Source organism: Saccopteryx leptura, chromosome 13, assembly GCF_036850995.1.
Source record: "Saccopteryx leptura isolate mSacLep1 chromosome 13, mSacLep1_pri_phased_curated, whole genome shotgun sequence".
NCBI classification, from domain to species: Eukaryota; Metazoa; Chordata; class Mammalia; order Chiroptera; family Emballonuridae; genus Saccopteryx; species Saccopteryx leptura.
In genome coordinates, this window is record NC_089515.1 from 5,599,707 (window position 1) to 5,625,446 (window position 25,740).

General features: G+C 48.5%; 1 protein-coding gene across 1 annotated transcript in view; it reads left to right on the top strand.

The window, feature by feature from the left end:
• The window catches only part of ADAM12 (ADAM metallopeptidase domain 12), a 302,779-nt gene that overhangs the window by 62,906 nt on the left and 214,133 nt on the right, over positions 1 to 25,740 (top strand). Inside the window, 1 exon segment of the mRNA XM_066355592.1 lies at positions 24,678 to 24,751. Coding sequence (XP_066211689.1) covers positions 24,678 to 24,751 — 74 coding nt within the window.

The following is a 25,740-nucleotide window of genomic DNA, read 5'->3' on the forward strand; positions in this document are numbered from 1 at the left end:
GGTTACTAATCTCGTCACAGTGCACAGTTTCCTGTATCGGTTCCTTCTCCCCGAACGGACAGAATTCAGCTCTTGATAATATCACTGAGCACATGGTGCTCTGCCTTAGGGCCTCAAGCTTTTATTTCCTGAGTAAGTTTCATATACTTCCCATTGAAAATGAGACCGGCAACCTCACCGGTGGTTTACAATCGACAGCAGTGTCCTGCTATTTACATTCTTTTGAGTGAACTCCCAGTTTTATGTACCCGCCTTTCTGTTCCCCAGCTCTTCCCCCGGGTGCTTAGGTTGGCCTTGTCACCTGGGACGGGGACGGGGATGTGCCGTGTGACTGAGGCAACCTGGCCCTACCCCGCCTGTGGCAAGGTCAGCACCGTCCTGAAGCCCTTGTCTCTCTCTGGGGTCTTCAGCCTTCTTGGTATTTGTACTCGGTGGTCTCTCTCTCTCTCTCTCTCTCTCTTCCTTCCAGCTGCTGGATTCCTTGACCTCGGGGTTTTCCTTCTCTCCTCCAGCCTCCCTAACCGCTCCACCAGCTCCTCCCCGCCCACGCTCTCGCCCGCCAGCCTCCTACGTGTCTGGGACTCCCCGGGTTCTGTCTGCCACCCCCTTCCCACTGCCGTCTCTCTCGGTCCTCTTGGCACTCACCAAGGCTTCCGCTCCGACCTCTGTCAGCAGGACGGAGTCCTCACCTCCCGCCCTGGGCTCCTGCAAGGCTCATCTCAGGCTGGGTGTGACGTCGTCTCTCTGCTTGCTAGTCCCCAGAAGTGAATTTCTGTGCATCCCCTTGAATTGTCTCCGCACCCGGGACCCAGCTCGCCTTCCAGCCTGGTTTTGGGATGGACGCTGGTGAGAATGAGGATCTGTTGTTGAGAATCACCTAGTGCGCACACTGCCTCTTGGTGAAGGACAGAAATCAAAAGCCTGCTTGTGTTAAGTAGGGATTTTTTTTTTTTTTTTTTAATCACTACACGGAAAAGGCCTGGGCTGTTTCCTGGCTTTAGACATGATAGGATGCAGAGACTCAGTAGGTGTCCTCAGAACCAGTATTTGTTCTCCAAAGCTCTGTTTCCACAGAGGCCCAGACTTCATGGTGGCACAGAGCTGCCAAGGGCTGCCCTCTCACATCTCTCCCTCTGCAGTCCCAGCCGCACATGGTCCCTTTCTCAGCAGTGGACACAAGAGGCCTGGGCTGAGTCTCTGAGGACTGATTTGGGCCGTTTGTCAACATTGGAAGTGATCAGTGTGGTCCAAGGACTAGGCTACGTGGCTGGCCCAGCCTGGGCCATATGGCACAGGGAGGAGGAATCTTCCAGGACTGAGTCAAAGACAGATAATCCCAAGGACTGAGTGGGAGAATGACGACTCCCCCAAAGAGCCCCGGGTGCCAGGACAGTGTGAGGGGACAATGGAAGGCAAGCAGGCAGAAATGACAGATGTCGACTCCATGGAACAAATGCATCTCAGCAGTCATCCGAGGAGCCGCTTCCTGACAGCTGACAATGCGTCGGGCGCGGACTGGTAAGTGATAAGAGTTGACCTCCAGCTATGGGTGTGATATTAAAAGGACTTCTGTGTGTCACAGCTGTTGTGTGCAGTTGCTAACTGTGGGGTGATACTGCTTCTTATCTGAGATGTGATGTTCAGATGTCCTCCACGGCAAAGCACACCAGGCATCGGCCAGGGTGCAGCAAATATTTTTAAACTTCTGGGATATGGTTCAAGGGCATGTCCTCAAATAGAAAACCAGAGTTTGAAAAAAGGTTGTCAGAACCCCTCTTCCTCAAAACTCGAGTTACATTTACACAGGGACCGGGAAGGAGTTTGCTCTGATACTCCCTGTTGAAAATGCTAAGGAAATGAATAGTGAAAGCGAGATTTCTGTGAGGCTGTCTAGAGCCGTAAAGGAAAGGTTTGGGCTGTCGAGAGCTGCTTGGACTCAGCAGTATGAATTTGCAGGTCAGGCCTGCTTGCTTCGGAGGCTGGGATGCCGGTTGGAAAGGCAGAAGGAAGTCTCCCACGCCCTCTTGGTGGTCCGGGGACAAGGACCAGCTAGAGGGATGGGGTTTGCAGCCATCACGCGATTGCCCTCCCCCTCGTGCCAGATTTTAAGTTGATGTGGGTGAGGAGGCTCACAGAGGAGCTTCAGACCTCCAAAGGATAGACCAAACCTCTTCTGCCGCTCTCTCAGGGATGAGAGGGTAGGAAGCCTGCAGAGCCCCAGGACCTGGAGGGTGTCACCCTCAGAACACAGACACTCATCAGAGATGGGCTGAGTCTTACTAAAGGTGCAACCCAGCCCAGTCCCAGCTTGGCTCCTGACCGGCAAGGGCCGTATCCCATCGGCCTGGTCCACCCACAGAAGGAAGGCTGCCCTCCCCACAGTGGGAATTAGCACCTGGAGCTGTAGGGCACTTTCATATACAATGTCTGGCATAAAATAGAAAGACATGCAAAACAAAAAAATTAGACAGGCAGTTGTGACTGACAATCAGGAGACAAAAACAAACAATAAAAGAAGAGTAACAGAGACTCTAGATATTATGATTAGTTGAAAAGGACTTAAAAATAATTAGCATTAGGTAGCTCAGGGGGTTAGAGCATCGTCCCGACATGCCGAGGTTGAGGGTTCAATCCTCAGTCAGGGCACCTACAAGAATCACCAATGATGCATAAATAAGTGGAACAACATGTCAATGTTTCCCTCTCTCTGTCTCTCTTCCTTCCTCTCTCTCTAAAAATCAATTTTAAAAGATAATTAGCATTGGTATAGTAAAAAAAAAAGTTCAAAATGGAAAAAAAGCTGAAAATGGAGAATTTCTGCAGCAGCTTGGAATCTACAAAATAAATCAACTGGACATTCTACAACTGAATGATACAACATCTAAAGTTGAGTTTTCATTTGAAAGTTTAAGAGCATAATGTAAACAGAAGTGAGGAGTAGTGAATCTGAAGGCCGAGAAACAGAGAAATACATGAAACGCACAAGAAATGGAAAGAACATAGCAGAGCATGTGAAACAGAAGTCTAACTCCCATGTAATTGGAACCCCTTAAGTGAAGGAGAGAGGGACTTGGGGAGAAGCGTCACCCTAAGAGAAAGGACCCAGAACGCTTGAAAAGTGATGAGCAGCAGTCCTTCCATTCTTTCAGGGGACTCAGTCGGTTCCAGTCGGGAGGAATACAAAGGCAACCTCATCAAGCTGTGGAAAGTCGAAGTCCAAAAGCAAATCTTTAAAATGTCCAGAAGAAGCAAGACATTCCAAGGAGGAAAACTAAGATGGATAGCTGAGATTTCAATGGACATGCCTGTGCCAGAAGAAATGGGAAGATGCTTTGAAAGGACTGAAAGTAAGCAAAGGAAAAAACAACTGTCCCACCTAGAATTCAAACCCAGTGAAAATATTCTTCAAAAACGAATGAGAGCCCTGGCCGGTTGGCTCAGTGGTAGAGCGTCGGCCTGGCGTGCAGAGGTCCCGGGTTCGATTCCCAGCCAGGGCACACAGGAGAAGTGCCCATCTGCTTCTCCACCCCTCCCCCCTCCTTCCTCTCTGTCTCTCTCTTCCCCTCCCGCAGCCGAGGCTCCATTGGAGCAAAGATGGCCCGGGCACTGGGGATGGCTCCTTGGCCTCTGCCCCAGGCGCTGGAGTGGCTCTGGTCGCGACAGAGCGATGCCCCGGAGGGGCAGAGCATCGCCCCCTGGTGGGCAGAGCGTCGCCCCTGGTGGACGTGCCGGGTGGATCCCGGTCGGGCGCATACGGGAGTCTGTCTGACTATCTCTCCCCGTTTCCAGCTTCAGAAAAATACAAAAAACAAACAAACAAACAAACAAAAAAAACGAATGAGAAATCACAGTGGTTAAGGACAACCGGGAGATGATGGAATTTATATCCGACAGACTGCATCTGAGAGAACTATCAAAGGCTGTTCCTCAGGTCGAAGAAAAAGTATACCAGACAGAAACATAGAACTGCAGGACGCATGAGAAAAATAAACATGTTGGTGAATATCAGAGTATTGACTGTTTAACACAATAATAATGAGATGTTTAAGGATTGCAACATGTGTTGACAAGAAATAGATGACATCAGTAGGACAAAGGGAGAGACAGCTGAACGGTTGTGATATTGTTGCATTGTTCTGAAAGCAGAGCAGGTACTAATGTAAGACACACTTGTAAGCCTAGCATGGATACTTCCATCTCTAGAGGAATCACTAACGGAATAACAACAAAAATGTAAGAAGCTAGTAGGAGAAAATAAAATAATAAAACTGTGGTTTATTATTTTAAAAGGAAAGGACAAATGAAAGAACAAAGCAGCAACAGAACAAGAATCTATGTAGGAGGATGGTAACGATATCAAAATTAAGTGGGGAAAGTTAAAAAACAAAAGATTTTCAGATGGAATTAAGAAACCAAACTTCCTATCTGGGATGTACCAGCAATGTACTATAAATATCAATACATACAGAGAAGTACAGACATTTTTATAGAAATAAGAGAGAAGAATGGAGGAACACGTGCCATGGAAACACTAGTCACAATCAGCCTGACCAGCTGTAATAACGTCAAATAAAGTAGATTTAAGATAAGAATCATAATTAGAAATAAAGAAGGACATCTTATAATGGCAAGGGGGTCAATTAACCTGCCATCATTCTATTTGGAGTCATTTCCCTTTAGTCTTAAAAACTTTCTTTAGAATTTATTCTAAATACATACCATAAAAATTACTAGAACTGAAACCAGAGATAAGCAAAGCAATGTCACAATATTAAAAAAATAACCTTCAAAAAACAGTAAAATGTATCTATTTTAAGTGTACAGTTCAATGAATTTTGAAAAATGTGTACACCCATGAAACCACCACCAAAATTAAGATTATTGACTATTTCCATTATCCCCAAAATTTCCTTGGCAATCAGTCCCTACCATCAACTCTGGCTCTACTATTTTTTTTTTTTTTTGTCTCTATCAGATTACTCTCTTCTAGAAATTCATCTACAACATGGACTCTTACAATATGGACTCTATTGTGCCTCACTTCTTTTGATAAGCGTAATGTTTCTGAGATTCATTTGTGGTGTTGTCATAGTGACCTATTACTGGATATTCCCCTAATTGATGCATTGGCCTGGTGATAGATGTTTGGATTGATTCAGTGGTTATGATTATCCCTCTGTAGACTGTTGTTCGAATATATATACTTTTTTCTGTCTCTTGGCAAAATATTTAGGAGTGAGATTCTTGTTTCAAAGGCTGAGTTCATGTTTAGCTTCCTAAGAAGTTGTCACATTGCTTTCCAAAGGGCTTGTACCATCTTCCTTCCCCACCAGCAAGGTAGATGTGTTCTAGATGCGCCAGCTCTCGCCAGCACTGTGCTCCTCATCCTCCTCATCTCAGCCCTTCTCATGGGTGCACACCAGTAGCTCTCTGTGGTTGTATGTGCACTGATTGGCCATTCAACTATCCTTTCTTCCTGGTAAATATTTGTTGAAAACTTTTTGCCCATTTTTAAAAGGGTTATTTTTACTCTTCTTTGTTGAGCAGTAACTGTTCTCTGTGTATTTCAGATACAAACCCTTTCTATTGCAAATATTTTCCTCCACTCTGTGGCTTAACTTTATATTTTTTTAAGTGATGTCTTTTGATGGGCAGAATTTTTTTGAAGTCCAGTTTGTCCAATGGAATTTCATTTTCTATAGTCTGTCATTTCCCATTCTTCAACATTTAGCCTCTCTGCACTTTTTACATCAAATGTTTCTTACTGACAGCATAGATTTAAGTCTGTCCTATTCACACCGTCTGACCAGCTCCGCCATTAATTTGGAGTGTTTAGCCCATTGGTGTTTGATGTAATTATTGATACGGTTAGCTTTGTTAAAGTGGTTGCTTTTTATTTTCTACTTTCCCATCTATTTTTACGTTTATTTTTTCCTACTTTGTTTTGGATTAATGCAGAGGGTTATTTTTTTTTAAATATTCCATTTTTCTGTACTGTTTGCTCCTTTGTCTGCATTGATTGGCTGATTGTCTGTGTGAGGCTGAGCCTTTGTCAGAGTTTCTCATCTAAAAACCACAGAGTCAGAAAGACGATTTGACTGTGTGTTTTTCTCAGTTCTCCCAAGAACGATACTTCACCAGCATGGCATAAACGCAGAGGAAGGGAGTTCATCCATTCTGCGTGAGGGATGTCTGAAGGCGGTACAGCCCAACCTCCAGAGGAAGCCGGATTGGGCAAGGCTGTGGCTTTTACAATATGCTTCTTCAATGTATTCATCGCCTGCTGTCATATAATATTACAGCATGGTGGGGAATTTCAGAGGCTCCTTCGGCCCAGGATCCTCACCCTTCTGTGAGCCAGCCAGTTTGAGGCGTTCAGGCCACGGCGGTCTCACGGATGGCCTTGCAGTGCATGGGAAGCCGCAGCCACCCCGGATAAGGAGCTCCTCTGTGCACGGCTAGTCTGTCTCGAAGCACGTCTGTAGGGGTGGGGGTGGGGGCAGGATGCAAACATTGCTTCTCCCCTGTTGTACAGAAATAATTTCCTTTCACCATCGTCCCTGGTTTTGCTCAAAGCAGAACCCCTCGCCTCAAAAAGTTCCCAAGAACTGGGAACAGGGCAAGACCTTCTTAATCTTCTTAATCGCCCTGAAGGCACATCTGGAGGAGAAACGCCGTGTGGGAACCCTCTCTCTGTAGGAAGTGCTTCAAGGGCCTCTCTTGGGAAACACCCGGGACCCCTGAACAGGCTGTTCCATGACTCTCTTCAATCAGATGTCCTCGGCCATCTCGCTATCCCCACAATTCACGAGAGACCAATTTAATAAAAAGGAAAAGGACAGTTTTGCTTAGAAGGGCTGGACACACATTTGCACTTTCCTGGGACGGTGACAGCTGCCACCCACCCAGCTGCTGCTGTGTTAGTGCCGTGCACAGGTTAGCACGGGCCTCTGGGATCACAAAAAGGATGGGGCGCACCTGGGTGCTGGGGTTTCACCAGCCGACAGGAGGAGGGGTCTCTCTGTCTCCCAAACAGCCATGGGTCACAGTGTACAGAAGGATACATGAATTTCATGTATGTAAAGATAAATGTTTGGCACAGCAAACATAAAACATCACCAACGCAGCCCCTGCCTCAACTCCCTTATTCCTCCCCGCGGGTCAGTGTGCTGCTGTCCTCCCAGCACCTGGCTCCCCACCTGTCCCTCCTTGGCTTCTCTCTTCTTATGCGCAGCCCCATCCGTTTATCCGGAGTGAGGGCACCCCCTCCTTTGCCCCGCCCCCCTCACAGAGGTCACTCTCAGCATCACAGCCATTGTGCTCAACGAGGAGAAGTTGGACCTCCTGAGTATATCACTGTATCAAGACTAACAGATCCACACAGTTCAGGCCTTTATAATTCTGCAAAGATACATTCTTTGGTAATGGTGTATATAACGTCTTTTGAAAACCTTTTTAGTCCTGGGCGGGTAGCTCGGTTAGGGCATTGTCCCCAAGGTGCTGAGGTGGCTGGTTCGATCCCCAGTCAGGGCACAAACAGGAACAGATCAATGTTCCTGTCTGTCCCTCTTTCTCCCTTCCTCTTTCTAAAATCAATCAATAACTTAAAAAAAATTATTTTAAAGAGCTGGATTCCTGAAAAAAAAATAGTGCAATAATAATAATAACCTTTTTATTTATTTCTAAAAGTTATTTATTTTTCAATGATGATTTACAACTTAGTATAACAGAGGATCTTCCATACTGGGAGATTTCCTTTTTAAAAACAACTGAGTATAAACTGGGGTTAGGACAACTTGGCTTTCCTTTTCAGCTGATAGAGATCATTTCCAACTGTGAGGACCCCTTCCACTGCCCCCGACACTGGGCCTGAGCTCATTCTTACCCGCATGTCCTCATGTGAAGGGGTGAGTTCTTCCCGTCCACAAGCGTCTCTTCCATTGTGATGATTTATTTCTGCTAACACGCATTTATCATTCTCCAACCATCGTAAAAGACCAATCAGTCCCTAAAAAAAAAAAAAAAAATGCTGACTCTCCACTTCCAGTCCAAATCTATGCAATTGCACACACGCACACACGCAGGCACGAGGACACGGCTCCAGAAGTGCCTCTGAGGTCACGGCCACCAGCTGTGCGGGCTGCACCGGCCCGCGTGCAGGAGGGCAGGCCGGAGGCCGGGGGCTTGAGCACGCAGGGCTTGGCACAGAAACAAACGTGGTGAAACGGAATGAACAGTCTGGAATGATAAAAGCGTGGGGGGAGGGGCAAGCGGGGGTGGCAGGGTGAGGAACAGTAAGAGAATTAAGCCAAATGATTATTTGATTTAAGCATCAAAATTGGATGACCCTGAGCAACCCTCCGGAGAGTGAACGCGCTGCAGATGGTCCCTTCTCTGGAGGAATGTCGCAATCCGAGATGAGGCTGGGCTGTCTCTGCGCTCCTTGGACCTGACGGTTTTTCTTAAGTGGCTCAAGCTGTCCCATGGTCCTGATAACATGCCACCCATAAGTGTTTCTTAGAATCGAAAGTGATTAAGCGGTTAGGCCCCGGCCACAGATGGTAAACAAGGATTAAGGAGGCAGCATAGTGAGCCCTGCCTCAAAAGTAGGAAAGACAGAAGAGTGTTTGGCAAGGAGGGACGTTGTTCACTTGGATGGGGGGGGGGGGGGGGAGGGACCAATGTGTTTTCATCTTCTGAGTGTTTTCTTTCTCTGTGGACTCATAACCGTTCCTGCCTTTGCGTGGCTCAGGATTTCATACATACTTCAGGTCTTCGTGCTTGAATCTTCCTGCCAGTGGGTCGCACCCCGCAAGCCTTGATCTCACATAAATACCCAACGCCCCTCCAAAGAGCCCCACTTGTCCTGCCATCCCACCCCCACCCTCACCCCCACCCCCACCCCCATACCCACCCCCACCCCCACCCCTATCCCCATCCCCACACCCACACCCATACCCACCCCCACCCCCACCCCCATACCCACCCCCACACCCACCCCCCTGCCACACCCACACCCACCCCTTCCCTCACCCCTATCCCCATCCCCACACCCACCCCCCTGCCACACCCACCCCCACCCCTTCCCTCACCCCCACCCCCACCCCCACACCCATCCCCACACCCACACCCACACCCACACCCACTCCACATTCCCTTTGCCCCTACCCAAGTGTGTGCACATTTGACTCAGACCCATGAAAGCCCTTCCCTCCCACCAACGTGCTCGTTTTCCTCTCAACGAGACCCGGAGACCCAGCTCTTCCCAGAAATCCTCCCCAGATTAAAGCCTCATGAGTCTGTTTTCCCGTGGGCCATCCCTTCTGGGCCGAGTGGAACTGCACTCATGCTGATGCAGAGCGAATGTCATTCTGTCTTGGCAAGTTCTCCTCCGTTCAAAGGTGGTCTTAGAGAACATGTCTGCGCGTACAAATAAAACGACGAGAAAGGGTGTCGTTTGGAAGCCAGTGGGGTGTGAGTACTTATTAAGTTATAGTGCATCTGGTTAAGCACAGCTCTTCCTGAAGAGAAGTTTAGAACCAGGGCTTCTCAGGTGGGCGATTGTCAACATTTCAGACTGGACAGCTCTTTGCTGGGACCGTGGGTGCAGTCCTGTGCCCTGCAGGGCGTTTAACAGCATCTCTGGTCTGTGCCCACTAGATGCCAGGAGCATCCCTCACCAAGCCATGACAATGAAAAATGTCACACGTGTCCCCCAGGGGCAAAATCACCTTGGGTTGCTAATGACTGATCTCAGCCTACCTGTTGAGACAGTGGCTTGTTTTGGATGTTGGGTTTCACTCAGCAGACCAAACTAAAGAGAGCCGTTGGCAGAAGCCTTTGGGCCCTCTGAGAAGTTGATCTTTTTTCTTTTTTTTTAATCGTGATTTGGTTGTGGAATCTCCGGAACGTGCCCTTCATCTGTGGACGTGTGAAGAGGTTGTATACATGCTCAACCTGTGTGGGCTTTTCCGGCTGGGTTTCAAGGATATTTTCATTTTCTGTTTGGAATTTTGCTCTCCAGGCGGGGCAGTGTTTGTGGTGCTTCCTGTGAATCAGAAGGCGAGGGTCTTGGTTCGTCAGTTCCCCAGTAAACAAAACCGGGGTCTTCCGTTCACTGCAGGAGGAAGCTGAAGCGGCTTCAGTTCTAAAACCACGTCCCGACCGTGCACTACAGAGACATGTGATCGTCGCTGCTCTGTAGAAGTGATTTCTCCCTCCCAGTTTATCTAACTGTAATTCAGATAGATGCGCGGTGATTGCTGGGGCTACGGCCGAGACCTCTTAGCTCAGAGGTGCTGTCTCTGGTCATGGAAGCAGGAAGAGCCCCATGGAGGCATCAGCCTGGGGCCCCCGCCCCCACCCCCACCCCCACTTTGCACCTCAGTGGACCACCAGTGCCGAGGTCCTATCCGGTGGGATGGGGAGCAGGCAGGCAGAGGGAAGGAGCAGCCCTCTTCCTGATTTCCTGGGCCACCTTGGAGCTTTCTCTTTGACCTCGACCCCAGCTCTTGGCCAGGGTCAGAGGAGAGCAGCTGTGTATGACTCAGAGCACGGAATGGTTGGAAATCCCAGTGCGGTTCTCCCCAACTGCAGACCGTGGCGTGCTGACATCTTGAGAAATGGAAGGTCGCACATTTCACAAATTCAAATCGGTTTATCCTACGGAGGCGTAGAGAAGAGGAAAAGGGGTAAAAAAATGGAATAATTTGAGATGATGAAGAGAGTGGCAGTGATGTAGGGATGAGAGAGAGGAAAGGCTCTGTAGTAATGGCAATAAAACATTAGAGAGGGAGAATAATACGGGGAAATTCCAGCCAAGCACTCATATCTGTGTTATTTTTTATTGGGGGTGGGGTCAGAGTTGCTTAGCAAAGAATCCACAGGAAGGAAATAGAGCTGGAGTATATATAGTTCTACCACATAGGAGCCAGATGACCTTGAGCAAATGCTTTAATCTCCCTGACTCTTTTTTTCTTCACCTGTGAAGAGGGTGTCTTTATTTATGTCTGTGGTCCCAGCACCCTGCCCTCCATGCTGGCACATAGTAGGTGTGCAGCAGATGCGTTGTTGAATAAACGAGTGAAAGTGAAGAAATGGGTTTGTCCAGCCTCTCAAATGTCTCTTCTAATAACTGTAGATGCTTTGGGTGGGAAAAGCTCACCTCCAGTTCTGGGTGAATTCTTTGGGTCTCCTTCCTTGCCTGGGTCGTGGTCCCATATTTCTTCATTACTATGGAACACGACATGGCCTTAAAATTGTATTTTGTATATGTTCACATCTTTTCTGGTTGTTTTCTTTCTCCAGTAGGAAGATGAGTCAGAATCACTCAGACTGTCATTGCCAAAGGCGGAACCCCTCCATTCTCGAACCCACAGTTTCATGACTATGTGATATCACCTGGCTCCTGTGTGATATTTCTAACCTATTCTCCGGGGGTGGACATATAGGTGTTTCTGGATGTTTCAGGATGAACTGTACTCAGTGGTTTTCTGCTTAGATCTGTGCGTACTTTTCTGATTATTCCCTGTAGGTGAATTCTTGGGCGTGGAATTGTTGAATCAAAGATGTGTAGACCTTTGAAGAGTATCATCACTGTTTCCAAATTGCTTCATGGAAGGCGGTACCAATTTACGCTTATATCAGCTGGGCATGAAAGCTCCCGTTTCTCGGCATCTCACAAACACCAGAATATCACACTTTAATGAGCCTGGCACGGCCAAAGATAGCTACCAGGTTGGTCAAAAGACTCGCAGATTTAGAAGTTCTCAGTTAGTTGGAATTATGGGTCAAATGTCCTAAGATAAATCAGTTAATAAACTGACAAAGGCTGAAGTTCCATAAAAATAAGTAAGTAGGTCTAGGATGGGGGAATCTGGTACATATAATAGCAGAACGGAGAGCTGGCATCATAGATGACAAGCTAGCACACCCCTGGACTGAATTTATAGACCTTGAAGGTCCAGGTCAGGGTGGATAAGTCCTGTCACTGAACTCTAAATTAGGCAACTCGTATCTGAAATGTGACCACCCTGGTTGCATTGTATGAGCCTGATGGTCTAAGACCAGAAACTTAGAATGGCAACTGGTCTGTAACTGTGCCACATAAAAAAGAGTTGAAGGAACAGGGGTGCACAGCTCCCACAAAAGATGTGTTTTGGAGAGCGAAGGAAGGATGATTTTGCATGACTCTGAAAATGCAGTTCTCTCCAACAGGATATTTAAAAATAAGGAGCAGGCAGATACCTTACAAAGGCTTTTATTTGAAAAGAGAAATGTTTTGGCACCATTTCCTGATGGCCCCCACAAACGGGTGGACGGGAGCCTGCCAGTCTCTCTAGCCACTGCCCTTCACGAAACCTCCCCGCCAGGGCTGTGAATCATGCAGAGCAGACATCGCGTGTAGGTGCGTGACTTACCCGTGGAGTACGTGCGTGTTTCCCTACTATTCAATGCTTCATCACAGTGATTTATATTTTATTGTCACATGAAGGAAGGTTGGGTTGCCTTCTGTCCACTCCACACCCCATGGTTTTATTTTACTTTTGTTTACTTTTCTGTTTGTTTGGGGTTTTGTTTGTTTTTACAAACAGCATCCTTCTGCAATGGGATAACAAAATGTATGGGTGGAATTGGAACGGGATCGTGTAAGTCTTTGTAGCGAGGGACAGTCCCACATTGAGGAGAAATTTATTAACTTTTCTTATTCAGATAACTAGATTGACAGTCTGGATAAGGTTCTCATGAGTGATACTATTTTTTTTCAACAATGCCAGTGGAAAACAGAAATTGTGTGTGTGTGTGTGTGTGTGTGTGTAGTTTTATAATAAAATGTTATGGTTCATACAAAATGGAAACTAGATTGCAATAAGGGGACTGTTTCTGCTGGACTGGAGGGCAGAATGTATTCTGGGAATAAGGAAGTGAGGAATATCATGATACAAAGGGCGAAATCCTTCCTGTCGGTCCCACCAGGCAGGGGCTTCCTACGTGCCAGCCCGTCTAATCATTGATATAAACCAGGCCGTTTAATCCTCCCAGCTGGTATTATTATGATTTACAAGTAAGGAGACGGGGTCTCGGGGAGGCTAACGATCACGAACTCGCAGGGGTAGTAAGTCATGGAGCTTGGATGTGACCCAGGTCTGTGCAATTCTCATTTATTTGGCAGGGAGAAGGGAGGAGGCTGTAATGGAAAAAAAAATGGCTTCTACTTTCAGGGTAAAGGTCCTGATGGATTTAATTGACCACTTCTTATCTCTTCTGCTAAACGGGGTCTTTCCCTTTATAAAGAACAAGCAGAGAAACCTTTCATTTAAACTTGATGACCATGTAACAGTTTTTGTATTTCCTTCAGTGCTCCTTGATGTATGATCCTGTGTCCTATACTAAGGAAAACCCATAGGTATAGAAACAATGTTGTTTATACAAAGTCTCTCCTAGCTGGTAACTCCTCTGAAATCTTTCCAAACAATTACTCTCTTATTCTCTTTGCAATTGTAACCCCTACAAGATTTCCAGCAAGACTTCGGGCATCTCTGTCCGATATTCTATCCCTAGAAAATAATGGGATTTTGGTTTCCATTGATTAAAGATTGTGTTGGTCAGTTATGAATTATTCATGCCCACGTGCTGCATCTGTCAGCTGTCTTGTCTCTTCTTTCTCTGTTTTGCCTTTTGTCAAGTCAACATTGCATGGTTTTGAGGTCCAGTTACATTGATTTTTTTTGTCTGGTTGTAGATCGTTGTGGTAAGGTCATTCATAGGACGCACTCTTTCTTCTCCCCAGCGGCACAGGGAGGAGACCCTGAGTACGCCTGGCCATCCTCCCAAAGGCAAAGCCACGGACAGCCCCAGCGAAGGGAACGAAGGCACTGTGGTGACCATGAACTTGATTTATTGGGTCCACTTGGAGGTGGTTGGTTTCATCCTGGTAGGATTCTATACTTTCCACAATGGCCTCTTAAATGCTAGCCCATTGACACTCTTAGGGTTTAGTTGGCTAAAAATTCACATTTGTGATATTTCAGCCTGGTGCTCAGCAAGGACTAGGTTTTCTATTTTGGTCTGAAAATTGTAGTAAGGGTGAATTTACATACCTAAGTTTGTCACCACAGCGTCAGTAATGAAGTAGCTGGTACGCGCTGTGACATTGGCTGTTTCTAAGCCCACAGCCTCAGAGTTGTAGGTAAGGGACCTGCTGGGTGTATCCGACAGGGTATCTTTACTCACGTGTGGGACCCCACAGAGGTCAGAGCCAGAGGTTTTGAAACCAGGGGGTCTTATAGACAGAAGACAATATTTTCTCTAAGTGTCATTGGATTTGTGACTGGTTGTCATTAGATTATGACTAATCTTTTAACAGGAAGAGGGTCGAAGTCAAGTTTCATTCAGCAAAGTGTACCAATGAAGAAGGCCCTCTTCGTCCCAGAACCAAATCAGGGGGAAACTGCATCCTCAGATGGAAAAGTCCTGTGAGCCCAGTGACGTGGGGGTCCCAAGGTGGCTCTCCAAGAGGTCACTTGAGTTCTTGGCTTACTCTTCCTGAGGGGGGTGGGGGGACAGGGCCAGATCTCTCCACACCTGCAGCCCGCCCATTCTCCTCGGTGCTCCCTTCTCCCCCCTCTGGATAAGCTCCTCCTTGGGCCCCTTTCCCTCTTCCTGTTCTTCCTCTCTCCTGACCCTGAGGCCCAGACACCTCGAGAAATAGCATGACAGGCAAGCCCTGGAGAAAACGGGTGACAGCCATACTCCCATGTCCGTCCGAGGTTGAAGTGTGAGTTCTCAACAACCTCGGCGGGACTTATAGCATGAGATCTCGCTGAGCCATGAGAGCACGTTTAGAATAAAGTCAGCAATCCGCGGTGGTGCTGTTTGTAACAGGAAAATGTGTCCGCCTAGGCTCAGTCAGCCCAGGATGACCTGGCGGGGCTTCTGTGGTCACAGCAGCATGACTTTTCAGAGGGATGATCGTGTTCCGCCGATGTTTATTGCCATGATGCTCTACCCCCGGCCCCTGGTCAGCACGCGAATGGGATATTCCTCCTAGGAGACAGCTTGCATGCAAGCAAACCACAGCTTGAGCTCCTCACAGGCTGTCCTCTGGCAGGCAGTTCTGAAAGGGTAGAGAAAAAAAAATGCTCCATGGAAAAAAAAAACGGAAGAAACAATATTATTAATTTGCAGACATCAAATTCGTGAGACGAATGTACTTTGACTTGGAAACCAAGCTTTCCAGGCAGTAAACACGTGCGTGCTGTTCCACAGCTGCGTCTTGGGAGACGAGGCCAGGCATTCCGAGAAAGCAATGCTCGGTGCCATTCTCCTGATGTTACAATGTCCCTGGTTTTACCAGCAGGCAAATCTTAGGCAGTGCTACCTTTAGAATATTTCAGGTACTCTGTGCTGTGTCTACGGGGTACTTCAGAACCTTCTGTGCCTTCTGTAGCTGCGGTCATACAGGCGTAAGGTCATCATTCCATAGGACACAAATGCAAAGCTCTGTTGCTTTCAGCGCCTCCCCAGGAACAACGGGCCCGTGGCTCATTCAGAAATAGGCTCTCAATTAATGAATGTACAACGATCCTTTCAGAAAATGTGTAACCTTTAAAAACAACAACAAAAAACCTTAGTGGTCATGCCTATTTAGATCTAAATATAAAAAGTATAGGAGCCCTGGCCAGTTGGCTCAGTGGTAGAGCATTGGCCTGGCGTGTGGATGTCCCAGGTTCAACTCCCGGTCAGGGTGCATGGGAGAAGCACCCATCTACTTTTCCAACTCCTTCCTACTCTCACCTCTCTCTCTCTCTCTCTCTCTCTCCTCCCCTCCTGCAGCCATGGCTTAATTAGAGTGAGTTGGCCACAGGCGCTGAGGATGGCTTCATGGCTTCCCCCTCATGCGCTAAAAAATGGCTCCAGTTGCAACGGAGCAAGGGCCAGATGGGCAGAGCATCGCCCCTTAGTGGGTTTGCCAGGTGAATCCTGGTCGGGGCATATGTGGGAGTCTGTCTCTGCCTCCCCTCCTCTCATTGAATTAAAAATAAATAAATAAAATAAAATAGGAGAGTTGCTATTTGGATAAATAGCAACAAGTGATGACAAATGAGATGGTATTTTGTCCCTGCCGTGCTGTGAATGGCAGTTTCACCTGTGCTAGGCTTTCTGTAAGAAACATGTATTTTTATTGCATTCTGCATGATGGCTTCCAAGCAAAGTCCTACCACTGGGACCTCAGAGGACTCTTCCTGGCTGCATCAGGTTTCCATCACGGTGGTTACAAGCCACCCCGACTAAAGTGGCTTAAAACAATACCCGTCTATTACCTCTCCATTCTGAAGGTCAGACGTCCGGGGCTCGGCCGGGTGCTGTGTTTCCAGTCTCGCCAGGTTAAAGTCAAGGTATTGGCAGGGCTGCCTGTTCGGTGGAGGCACTCGGGGGAGGATCTGTTTCTTGCTCGTTGGAGGTGTCGACAGAATTCCACTCTTACGGTTGCAAGGTCCCTGTGTTCTCGGTGGCTGGAAGTTGAAGACCATTCCCAGCTTGCACAGGCCACCATGTCCCGTGGCACATGGCTCCCTTGGTCCATCTTCAGAGTGAGCTAAGTAGGTGAAGTCCTTCTCGGGTCATGCCCGTCTGACCCCAGCAGTGGCAGGGCCTCTGCTCGGAAGGACCCTCCCGTTTGCACTGGGCCCATCCAGATCCTCCAGGGTCACCTTCCTAGCTTCGCCCTTGATCACAGTTACCCTGTTCCTTTTCCCAAGTGAGCTAACGTCTTCACAGGTTCCTGGGATTTGTATGAGAACATCTGTGGGGGCCCATTATCTTGCCAGACACACTGGTAGGTGGGACAACTATTGTTATCCCCGTTCCAGGTGAGTAAACGGAGGTCTAGCGGAGTTAAAGGATGGCCATGGCCCGAGAGGCCACCTCCAGCCAGTCTGGGGACAGCTCCCTCACCTGCGCCCCCTCCCAGCACACAGCCTCCCTCCTGGAAAAACAGCACATCTCCAAGGCGGACTGGGCTCATCCTTTCTTATTTACACTAACGGTTCCTTTGCCATCCGAGGAGGAGGAATTGTTATGCGTTTGCAAACTCCTGACTTAGGACGTCCCTAGAAGCCAGTCAGGGGCTCGGTGACCCTCTCCCACGCTGTCGGAGGTAGTATGACAACATTTCTCACCGAGAGCCCTGTTTCACGGAATGCCGTAGCATTGACACTGGTATTCACCAGGGGCTGGCACCCCGGGTGTGCGGGTGACGGACATGTGGTGCCAGGGCTACGGGTGGTCTCATGAGTTAATTGGGCGCGTGGTTGATGAGGAAGTCCTGTCTCAGCCATTGGCCTGTGTCCTGATGTGCTTGGGCCTTTGGTAGGCAGGCTGCTGCATGGACAGATAAGACTGTCTGTCCTTCCTGCTGAGAGAGATGTCCGAATGCGGAGGGGACAAAGGGCAGCAGAGATCTGAGCACGGGGTGCCAGCACCACCTGGTGGGGTCTGCTGTCAGCTTAGCCCACGGAGGGGCTGATTTCAACAACATGACCTCGCCCTTCGGACCAGCTTCCAGGATACCTTGTCACCAAACAGCCCGGTTCCCAGGCCAGCGTGTCACTCTGCAGTCCAGGGTCCAGTCTCCGAGCCCAGGACAGTTAGGAACCGTTAAGTAGCAGAACGGACTTCCTCAAGTCCCTCCTGACCCGATTCTCTCTTCCGCCCGAGCCTGCCTGTCCCTCCCTGCTGTCCTGGACTATTCACTGTGGATTCACAACAAGACTGACTCGGGGTGGGTGGGGACAGAGCGGAGGCCGGATGCTTCACGTCATTCTAGGTACGAGGGGTTCTCAGAAGGATCCTGTTATTAAGCTGGGGGCATTCCCAGTGGAGAGCTATCATGGATTTCCCCCAACTTTCCCTGTGTTAGCTGGGGGAGGGCTGGGAAAGATAAAAATGGGGTTTCAGTTAAGCTTGAGACTCCTGCCTCGCAGGGTCTTCCCAGCTGCCTTCTGGGAAGCGGTGTGCCTGTCCGTCTCCCAGCCCGACAGCATGCTCTGCTCAGGAGGAAACAGCTCCGCATGTCCGCTCAGAACCGGCATCGCCCTTAGACGGACACGGCACCGGGGCCGTGACCCTGTGGCACACAGATGCCTGGGGAAGCCGGGCACTATTTCACATAAATAAGGGTTTAAGATGCTCCGGCTACAGCTCTGGTCACCTAAAATGAAAATCTAGAAACGGTTGGTGCAACCACTGGTGCAAGGAAGAACCATTAAGTGGCAGAAGGGACTTCCCCAAGTCCCTCCTGGCCTGAACAAGGGATCCTATCAACAGCCACAGGATAAGGAACTTGAACCAAGAGCATCACCCATGTGAAAGGTGATGAGGAAGGCAGGAAAGGGGCTGAAAAATCTGTGTGTGCCTCATGCCACAGAAATACGGTCAGCACCTTATAATGTGTATGTTCCAAAAGGCAGCTTTGACCTAAGGGGTCACGTACGCCATTCTGGACAGTTTAACCGGTGTGTTGCCAAATGCCAATTTTCATCAGGAAAAAGATTACCGATAACTCATGAGTAAATGTTATGGTCATTTGCGTGATCATTTCAAGCCTCCAAGCGAGGGACACCCCATTCTGGTTCTGCATTCATTGCCTTCACCCCTCTCTGTGTTATTCGGCAGTTAAATCAGTTCTGTTCTCTCCCAGTTCCAATGTGCATGTATCTTCCCGGCTGGGAAACTAGCCCACTAATATTAATGTGGTCATCAAGATGGCCTCTACATATCCATAGTAATAAATGACTCCCGCGTACCCCATTAATGCCAGGACTGCAGTCTGAGGCATTTATTTAGTGCAGGAGAGGGACATAGTTATTTCCGAGCCCCTCAGACGCAACATTTTAATGTTGCTCTGCTTGAAAAATTAGATCCCTGGTGGGAGCTTCCAGTATTGACGATTGAGATGCATGACTTTGGCTCAGAATCAACCATTGTCTTTGAAAATGGTGAACCTAGATGTCATGGTGATGGGCGTGAGCTCGGTTCTCGACTACGCATTGTTTGTCCGCTGGTTTGTTTTTTAAAGTAATTTCCTTCTGCTGATCCACCACCACCTTATTCCAACGTCATGGGCTCAGGTTTTCCTAAGTCACTGAAAAATGGCTGTTTTTTTAAGGACGTAGACACAGCAAGGAGATGATGCTGTGTATCATTCATCCATCAGAGAAAGAAAGTAAATAAAAGTCATAAGCCTCCCTGCACTCATGGAAAGCCACGTTTATTGACTGGAGGTATTCTACATCCGTGAGGGGTGAAGTCATTTAAACTCAAGTTTGGGTGAGCTCCCAATTACACAAATTAAAGGAGGGCAGCCAATAGGGATGATGCGAAGAAGAAGAAGAAGGAGAAGGAGAAGGAGAAGGAGAAGGAGAAGGAGAAGGAGAAGGAGAAGGAGAAGGAGAAGGAGAAGGAGAAGGAGAAGGAGAAGGAGAAGGAGAAGGAGAAGGAGAAGGAGAAGGAGAAGGAGAAGGAGAAGGAGAAGGAGAAGGAGAAGAAGAAGAAGAAGAAGAAGAAGAAGAAGAAGAAAGAAGAAGAAGAAACCTAGCTAATCAATCACTTTTAAAACATCTATTTAGGCTCTGGCCGGTTGGCTCAGTGGTAGAGCGTCGGCCTGGCGTGCAGGAGTCCCGGGTTCGATTCCCGGCCAGGGCACACAGGAGAAGCACCCATCTGCTTCTCCACATCCCCCTCTCCTTCCTCTCTGTCTCTCTCTTCCCCTCCCACAGCCAAGGCTCCATTGGAGCAAAGTTGGCCCAGGCACTGAGGATGGCTCTGTGGCCTCTGCCTCAGGCGCTAGAATGGCCCTGGTTGCAACAGAGCAATGCCCCAGATGGGCAGAGCATCACCCCCTGGTGTGTATGCCGGGTGGATCCCGGTCGGGCATATGTGGGAGTCTGTCTGATTGCCTCCCCGTTTCCAACTTCAGAAAGAAAAAAAAATCTATTTATACCTCCAGTTAAGTACGATGTGCTGGGGGACCTCAGAGCAAGCACAGGGCAACTGAGGGTCTGAGTGACAGACCACAGGGCCCGAGTGACAAACCACAGGGCCCCAATCTGCAGACCTGCCTGGGTTAACCTCCTGGGGGAGCCTGCCCACGGTCAGTTCTGGGAGGAACTTACAGGGAAAGAGACCTCACAAGAAACCAAACCTTGATCCTGGACTTACGGCTTCCAGAACTATATGAAAATAAATTTCTGTTGGTTAAGCTACCCAGTGTGTGGCATTTTGTTAGGCCAGCCCAAGCCAACTAAGGGGGCTTCTAGGATTCTGGAAATATTTTGATTTTTTTCCAGCTGGGTGGTAGATACCCTGATGGTTATTTTAGTGTTGTTTTTAAAATGTTGTAAGTACAATTGATATATTTACTCTTTGAGTATATTTTTCCCAATTAGAAAAATAGAATTATGACAGCCAAAACATTTCTGGCTTATTGATGAGCATTTAATTGATTTACTCAGCAAATGCAGTTCTTTGATCATTTGATAAAAGACACAGTTCCATTAGGGTAATCAATATATCATTTTTTAAAGAAAAAGGTTGCTGTATTTAACCAGCACTGGATCAATACCTCCAATGTATAAAAATCAAAAGAAAATGGAATGAATACCTGCTTTTAAATGAAGATATCTAATGCAGTTAGTACTTTTGAATTAAAATAGTTCTCTGTTCTCCTTCTCTATTGATTTCTTCTGTACCATGCAGATCTCAACAAATACAGGTAGAGATCTTTTTGCCTCCCTTGGGGAAATGTATTCATTTCAAGATGTTGACATTGGAATCTTAGAACAGATCCTGTAAGGACTTTATGTGGAATTAGTACAAATGTTCATGTGTAAACTAGCTCAGTTATTGAGGGGGGAGGGATAAATGAATACTGCAAATATTTTACTTTTATTCAAAAACACAATTGTCAGGATTTCTCTTTCGGTTATTCACACAGACATATATAAAATATACCTATATGTACTGGGTTTCTCTTGACATAATAATGTTACATATTTTTGTTCTAATATTTCATTGTAAACAATTAAATCTTGTTTTTCTAAGATATCGTTAATGAGTACAAATTGCAAGCCCTGAAGAGAACATTCTGTTTGTAATGAAATCCAAGTGTCAAAAGGTTCAAGCAAATATAAATAAAAATCCCTGTGACCGACTCAAAAGCAAATATATGTCTTAGAAACATGTTTGCACACTATATTAAAATCAAAAGAAGTGATGTGTTTAATGTTGCATGGGATAGGAATAGTAATATTAATTTTAAAAGTTCAACAAACACTCAGAAATCCATGCAATTCTTATAAGCACCAGATGACATCAAAGTATATATCGATTAAGAAATGTGCCCTTGCCCTGGCCAGAGGGTTCTGTTGATTGGTTAGAGCATTGTCCCACAGTGTAGAGGTTGCCGGTTCAGTCCCTGGTCAGGGCACATACAGGAACAGATTGGTGTTCCTGTCTCTCTGTCTAAAATCACTAAGTGTGGCCTCTTCCGGTCAAGATGGCAGCATCGGTAAACACTGTACTCACACCCTCTCACAATCACATCAGGGTTACAACTAAACTACAGGGCGACCGTCATTCAGAACCGCCTGAACTCTGGCTGAATGGAAGTCCTACACTAGGGAATTAAAGAAGAAGTCACATTAAGACTGTTAGGAGGGGCAGAGAACGCAATGGGCTGGTCCCACACCCACAGATAGCAGTTTAAAATCTGGAGGGACATCTCAGCTGCAGAGCCTCCCCCCCCCCCCCGCCATGAGGAGCAGTGCGGCCCAGCCCCACACCAGACCCTCCAGTGCAGGGTTCCAGTGCTGGGAAGAGAAGTCCTCATACCTTCTGGCCGTAAACACCAGTGAGGACTGTGGCTGAGGAGACAGAGGCTGCTGGCCTCCCAGGCAGCTCCTCTTAAAGGGCCTGCACACAGACTGACTCAGACTTACCCACTCTGAGCTCCAGTGCTGGGGCAGCAGCTTGAAAAGAACCAGGGAGGTATGGGAAGGAACTGGATTGTCGGGCATCAGGGCAAGAGCTGGGGGTGGGGGGAACTTTCTGCCAAACAGAAGTGCTGGCAGAGGCATTGTTCCGTTTCCGAGACCCCCTTCCCCCCACAGAGTTGACAGGCGGGTGCCGTAGCTGAGTCTGCATCAGCCTGGCTTACATCTCCTCCCTTCCCAGGTTCCCGAGACCCTGCCCCACCCACTGTCAGGCCCGACCAAGCCATTTCCAGGGGCTTTTCCGTACAAACAATATGCCTTGGCTCATGCTTCAGACTGTCCTGAAACCTCTCAAGCAAGCCCCTGCTTACCACGTATCCCTTGCTAAGTGACTCTTGAACTGGCACTAGCAGCAGCTGGCCTTAGTAAACAGCGTGGCCTCTCCCAGGCACCTCCAAGCCCAGCACAAGTAGCAGCCATCTGCACATGGCTCTGTAGCTCATGTTGAGTGGCCTCAAGCCGGGCACAGGTGGCAGCTGAGCGTGGCCTGCACCTCCCGGGAGGCCCCAGAGCCAGTGTGCCGAGTGGACAGCTTCAGACCACACCAGATTACAACCCTACCACCTCTAGCAGCAATCCACTCAAGGGGCAGACTCAGTGAGCACCAACCCCCGCTGAAGCAAGTCCTGCCTGTAGGGTCACCTCCTGCACAGCGGCTCCTCCGCTGTGATTGCAGCCGGTCCTCAGAGCTGATTGGCGTGAGGTCCCTGACGCCAACAACAGTCACAGGTCAACTACAACGGGACAGTGCGCACAGCCCACACAGGGACGCACCTGGAGCACCTAGCTCGGGTGACGGAGGAGGCTGTGCCACTGGGCCACCAGGACACCTACGACACAAGGCCACTCTGCCAAGTCTGGGAGACGTTGCGGCTCTACCTCATCCACAGAGAGAAACACAGGGAAGCAGCCAAAAGGCAGACACAGAAATGTGTCCCAAATGAAAGAGCAGGAGAAACCTCCAGAAAAAGAACCAAACAAATGGAAGCCAGCAGTCCACCAGGTACACTTTGTAACCCTGGGGATAAGGATGCCCGAGGGACTTAGTGGGAACTTCAGCAAAGGAGTCATAAGGCTGAGAAAGGACACAGAAACCACGAAAACCAACCGGTCAGAAATGAAGGACACGCTAACCGAAAGGAAGGACACAGTGCACGGAATCCACAGCAGAGTTGCTCAGGCCGAGAATCGAATCCGCGGCCTGGAGTATAAGGAAGCAGAGGACGGGAGAGGGGGTGTCTGCCCACCAGAAGGAAGAGGAGGTTGGGGGAGCCATGTGCCCGGCTCATGAACGCCCTCAGTCACCAGGTGATAACTGAGCTTCTGCTCTTCGTCTGGCCTCTTTACAGACATAACAAACACACGGGCCCACCGAGGAGCACACTGACTCCTTACAAGCGGGAAGGAAGCTCTTCCTTACAGGGAGGAAGAGGACAAGAGACCGGAAGAAAGCCTACCTGGGGCGAGGGGGGCTGTGATGAGTTCGGGGAGCGGGGTGAGACACTGCATCGGGAGGGGTGCACCGGGCAGAGGCACGGCAGGTGCACACGCTCAGAGCCGCAGCCAGCTCGCTGCGTTTGAGGACCCCGAGTGGCCAGCGCGGTTGCAGGACCAGCTGAGCAGTGTGGATGTGGAGGGGGCTAGGGCCAGGCCACCTGGGCACCGGAGGCCACGTTCAAGAGTCGACATGTGATCATCAGTGCCGTGGGGCTGTGAGCATAGGCTCCTTATAGGCAGGAGCGGGTGGATCAGGTTCTGTTTGTAAAGATCTCCCTCAGCCACCACTGGAGTGTGAACGAGCAGGACAGCAGAGTGGACATGGAGGGGCCCGAGTGAGAAGGGCTTGGTGATGACCCAAAGGGAGAGACAGACGGGAGAGGTCCGAGCCAGAGCGGGCGTGGCAATGTGTCACCTGGGCTTGTGTTTTGGAGGGCACGGCAACAGGACCTTCTGATGCAGGGGTCAGGAACCTTTTAGGCTGAGAGAGCCATGAACGCCACATATTTTAAAATGTAATTCCATGAGAGCTACACAACAACCTGTGTATGTTATGCATTATCCAATAAAAATTTGGTGTTGTCCCAGAGGACAGCTGTGATTGGCTCCAGCCACCCACAACCATGAACATGAGTGGTAGGAAATGAATGGATTGTAATACGTGAGAATGTTTTATATTTTTAGTGTTATTATTTTTTTTATTAAAGATTTGTCTGCAAGCCAGATGCAGCCATCAAAAGAGCCACATCTGTCTCGTGAGCCATAGGTTCCCGACCCCTTTTCTGATGGATCAGATGGAGCTGGTGAGGGGAGAGGAGGCTTCAGGAGTCCCTCAGACATGGAAACTGAGGAAGGTGTTGACTGATTGTGGGGGGAAGGGTAGAGTCAAGAAGGGGTATGGGGCCCAATGAAAGGAGGGCAAGGCCAGGAACACAGGCCATGCCAGGGCCTTCCAGGAGGGTGCTGTGCTTTCTGGCCTCGCCCTGGTGCCCTGGTGCCCTGCGTCCTCCCCACCCCCCAACAAATTATTTTTCTCTCCCTTCGTGGCATCTGCTCGTGGAGCAGATTCGACTCTGGGCAAGTCAGAGCGCAGTGTTTTTCAACTGACTTTTCTTGCTTGCCCTGCAGGGTCACCCAGAAGTGCTGCACATTCGAATACACCTGCAAAGCGAGGAGCTGGTCCTAAACCTGCAGAGAAACGGGTGAGTCACCCGGGCCTCCCCTGCTGTGTGGCAGGAGAGATTTAAGGCAAGGCAGCAGAGACGCACGGTGGTTTCTGTCAGTGTTGAGAGAAGCAGGGGCCTCGGACCCGGGTCCATCATCTGGGTCGGAGGTGGAGGCTGGAATGAACTGCAAACAAGGGTCCAGTGAGGGGAACATTTTTTTTTTTAATTTTTTATCACGCTAAAAAAGAACATGACAACTGAGCAGGTTTTCCTCCAAGCTCTTCTTTGAAGAGCCTGAGTTTTGAAGACTCTCATTTCAGCCTCCCCTGTTCTGCTGAAATCACAGCGCCGCCTTCTTCATTGACCTTTGCCGATTCCTGGGTTATAGAAGGAGAAGCAGCTTCAAATGGATAAACATTCCTTTTTTCCCCTGAGAAATACCAAGAGTTTATTTTATCTTTCTGAGTTTGTCTCCAGGGGGTACAACATATTTATCTTTTTATTTAAAAAATTGGCCTCCCCCCCCCTTTTTTTTACATATATAAGTTTCCAGAAAATGGTCTTATATATAATTTTTTTTTTTCTGGAGCGCACAAATATTGCTACATATTTTGTATGCCTTCCCAGTTGAACACTGTCTGCTTCAAGGTATAAGTAAAAAGCAACTCATATTCTTGAAATCCCTCACACTGGGTGGCTGTCCCCATGGGTCCCTCAGAGCTTGGGGACCCTCGCTATGCTGTGTGATTAGGATCAGGAAGAATTGTGCTCTCCTAATAAGCAATCGCATTTGAAGCCGTGAGTCAGGTTCCCAAGTCCGCTTCATTCTCCCTTCCGAAATGACTGTTTTCTATTTCTCACCCAGCAGTGAGTTGCTGGGGTTTCTACTGGTTTTGGTTTTTGTTTTTTGCTGGAACGACAGCTCAGTGAAGTGAGTTCTGCCTGAGATACCTCGTCACAGAACTCTGCTTTCGCACATCTTGCGTGTTCACCCCTCACTGCTGTGTGTCTGTAAGCGGTAAAGT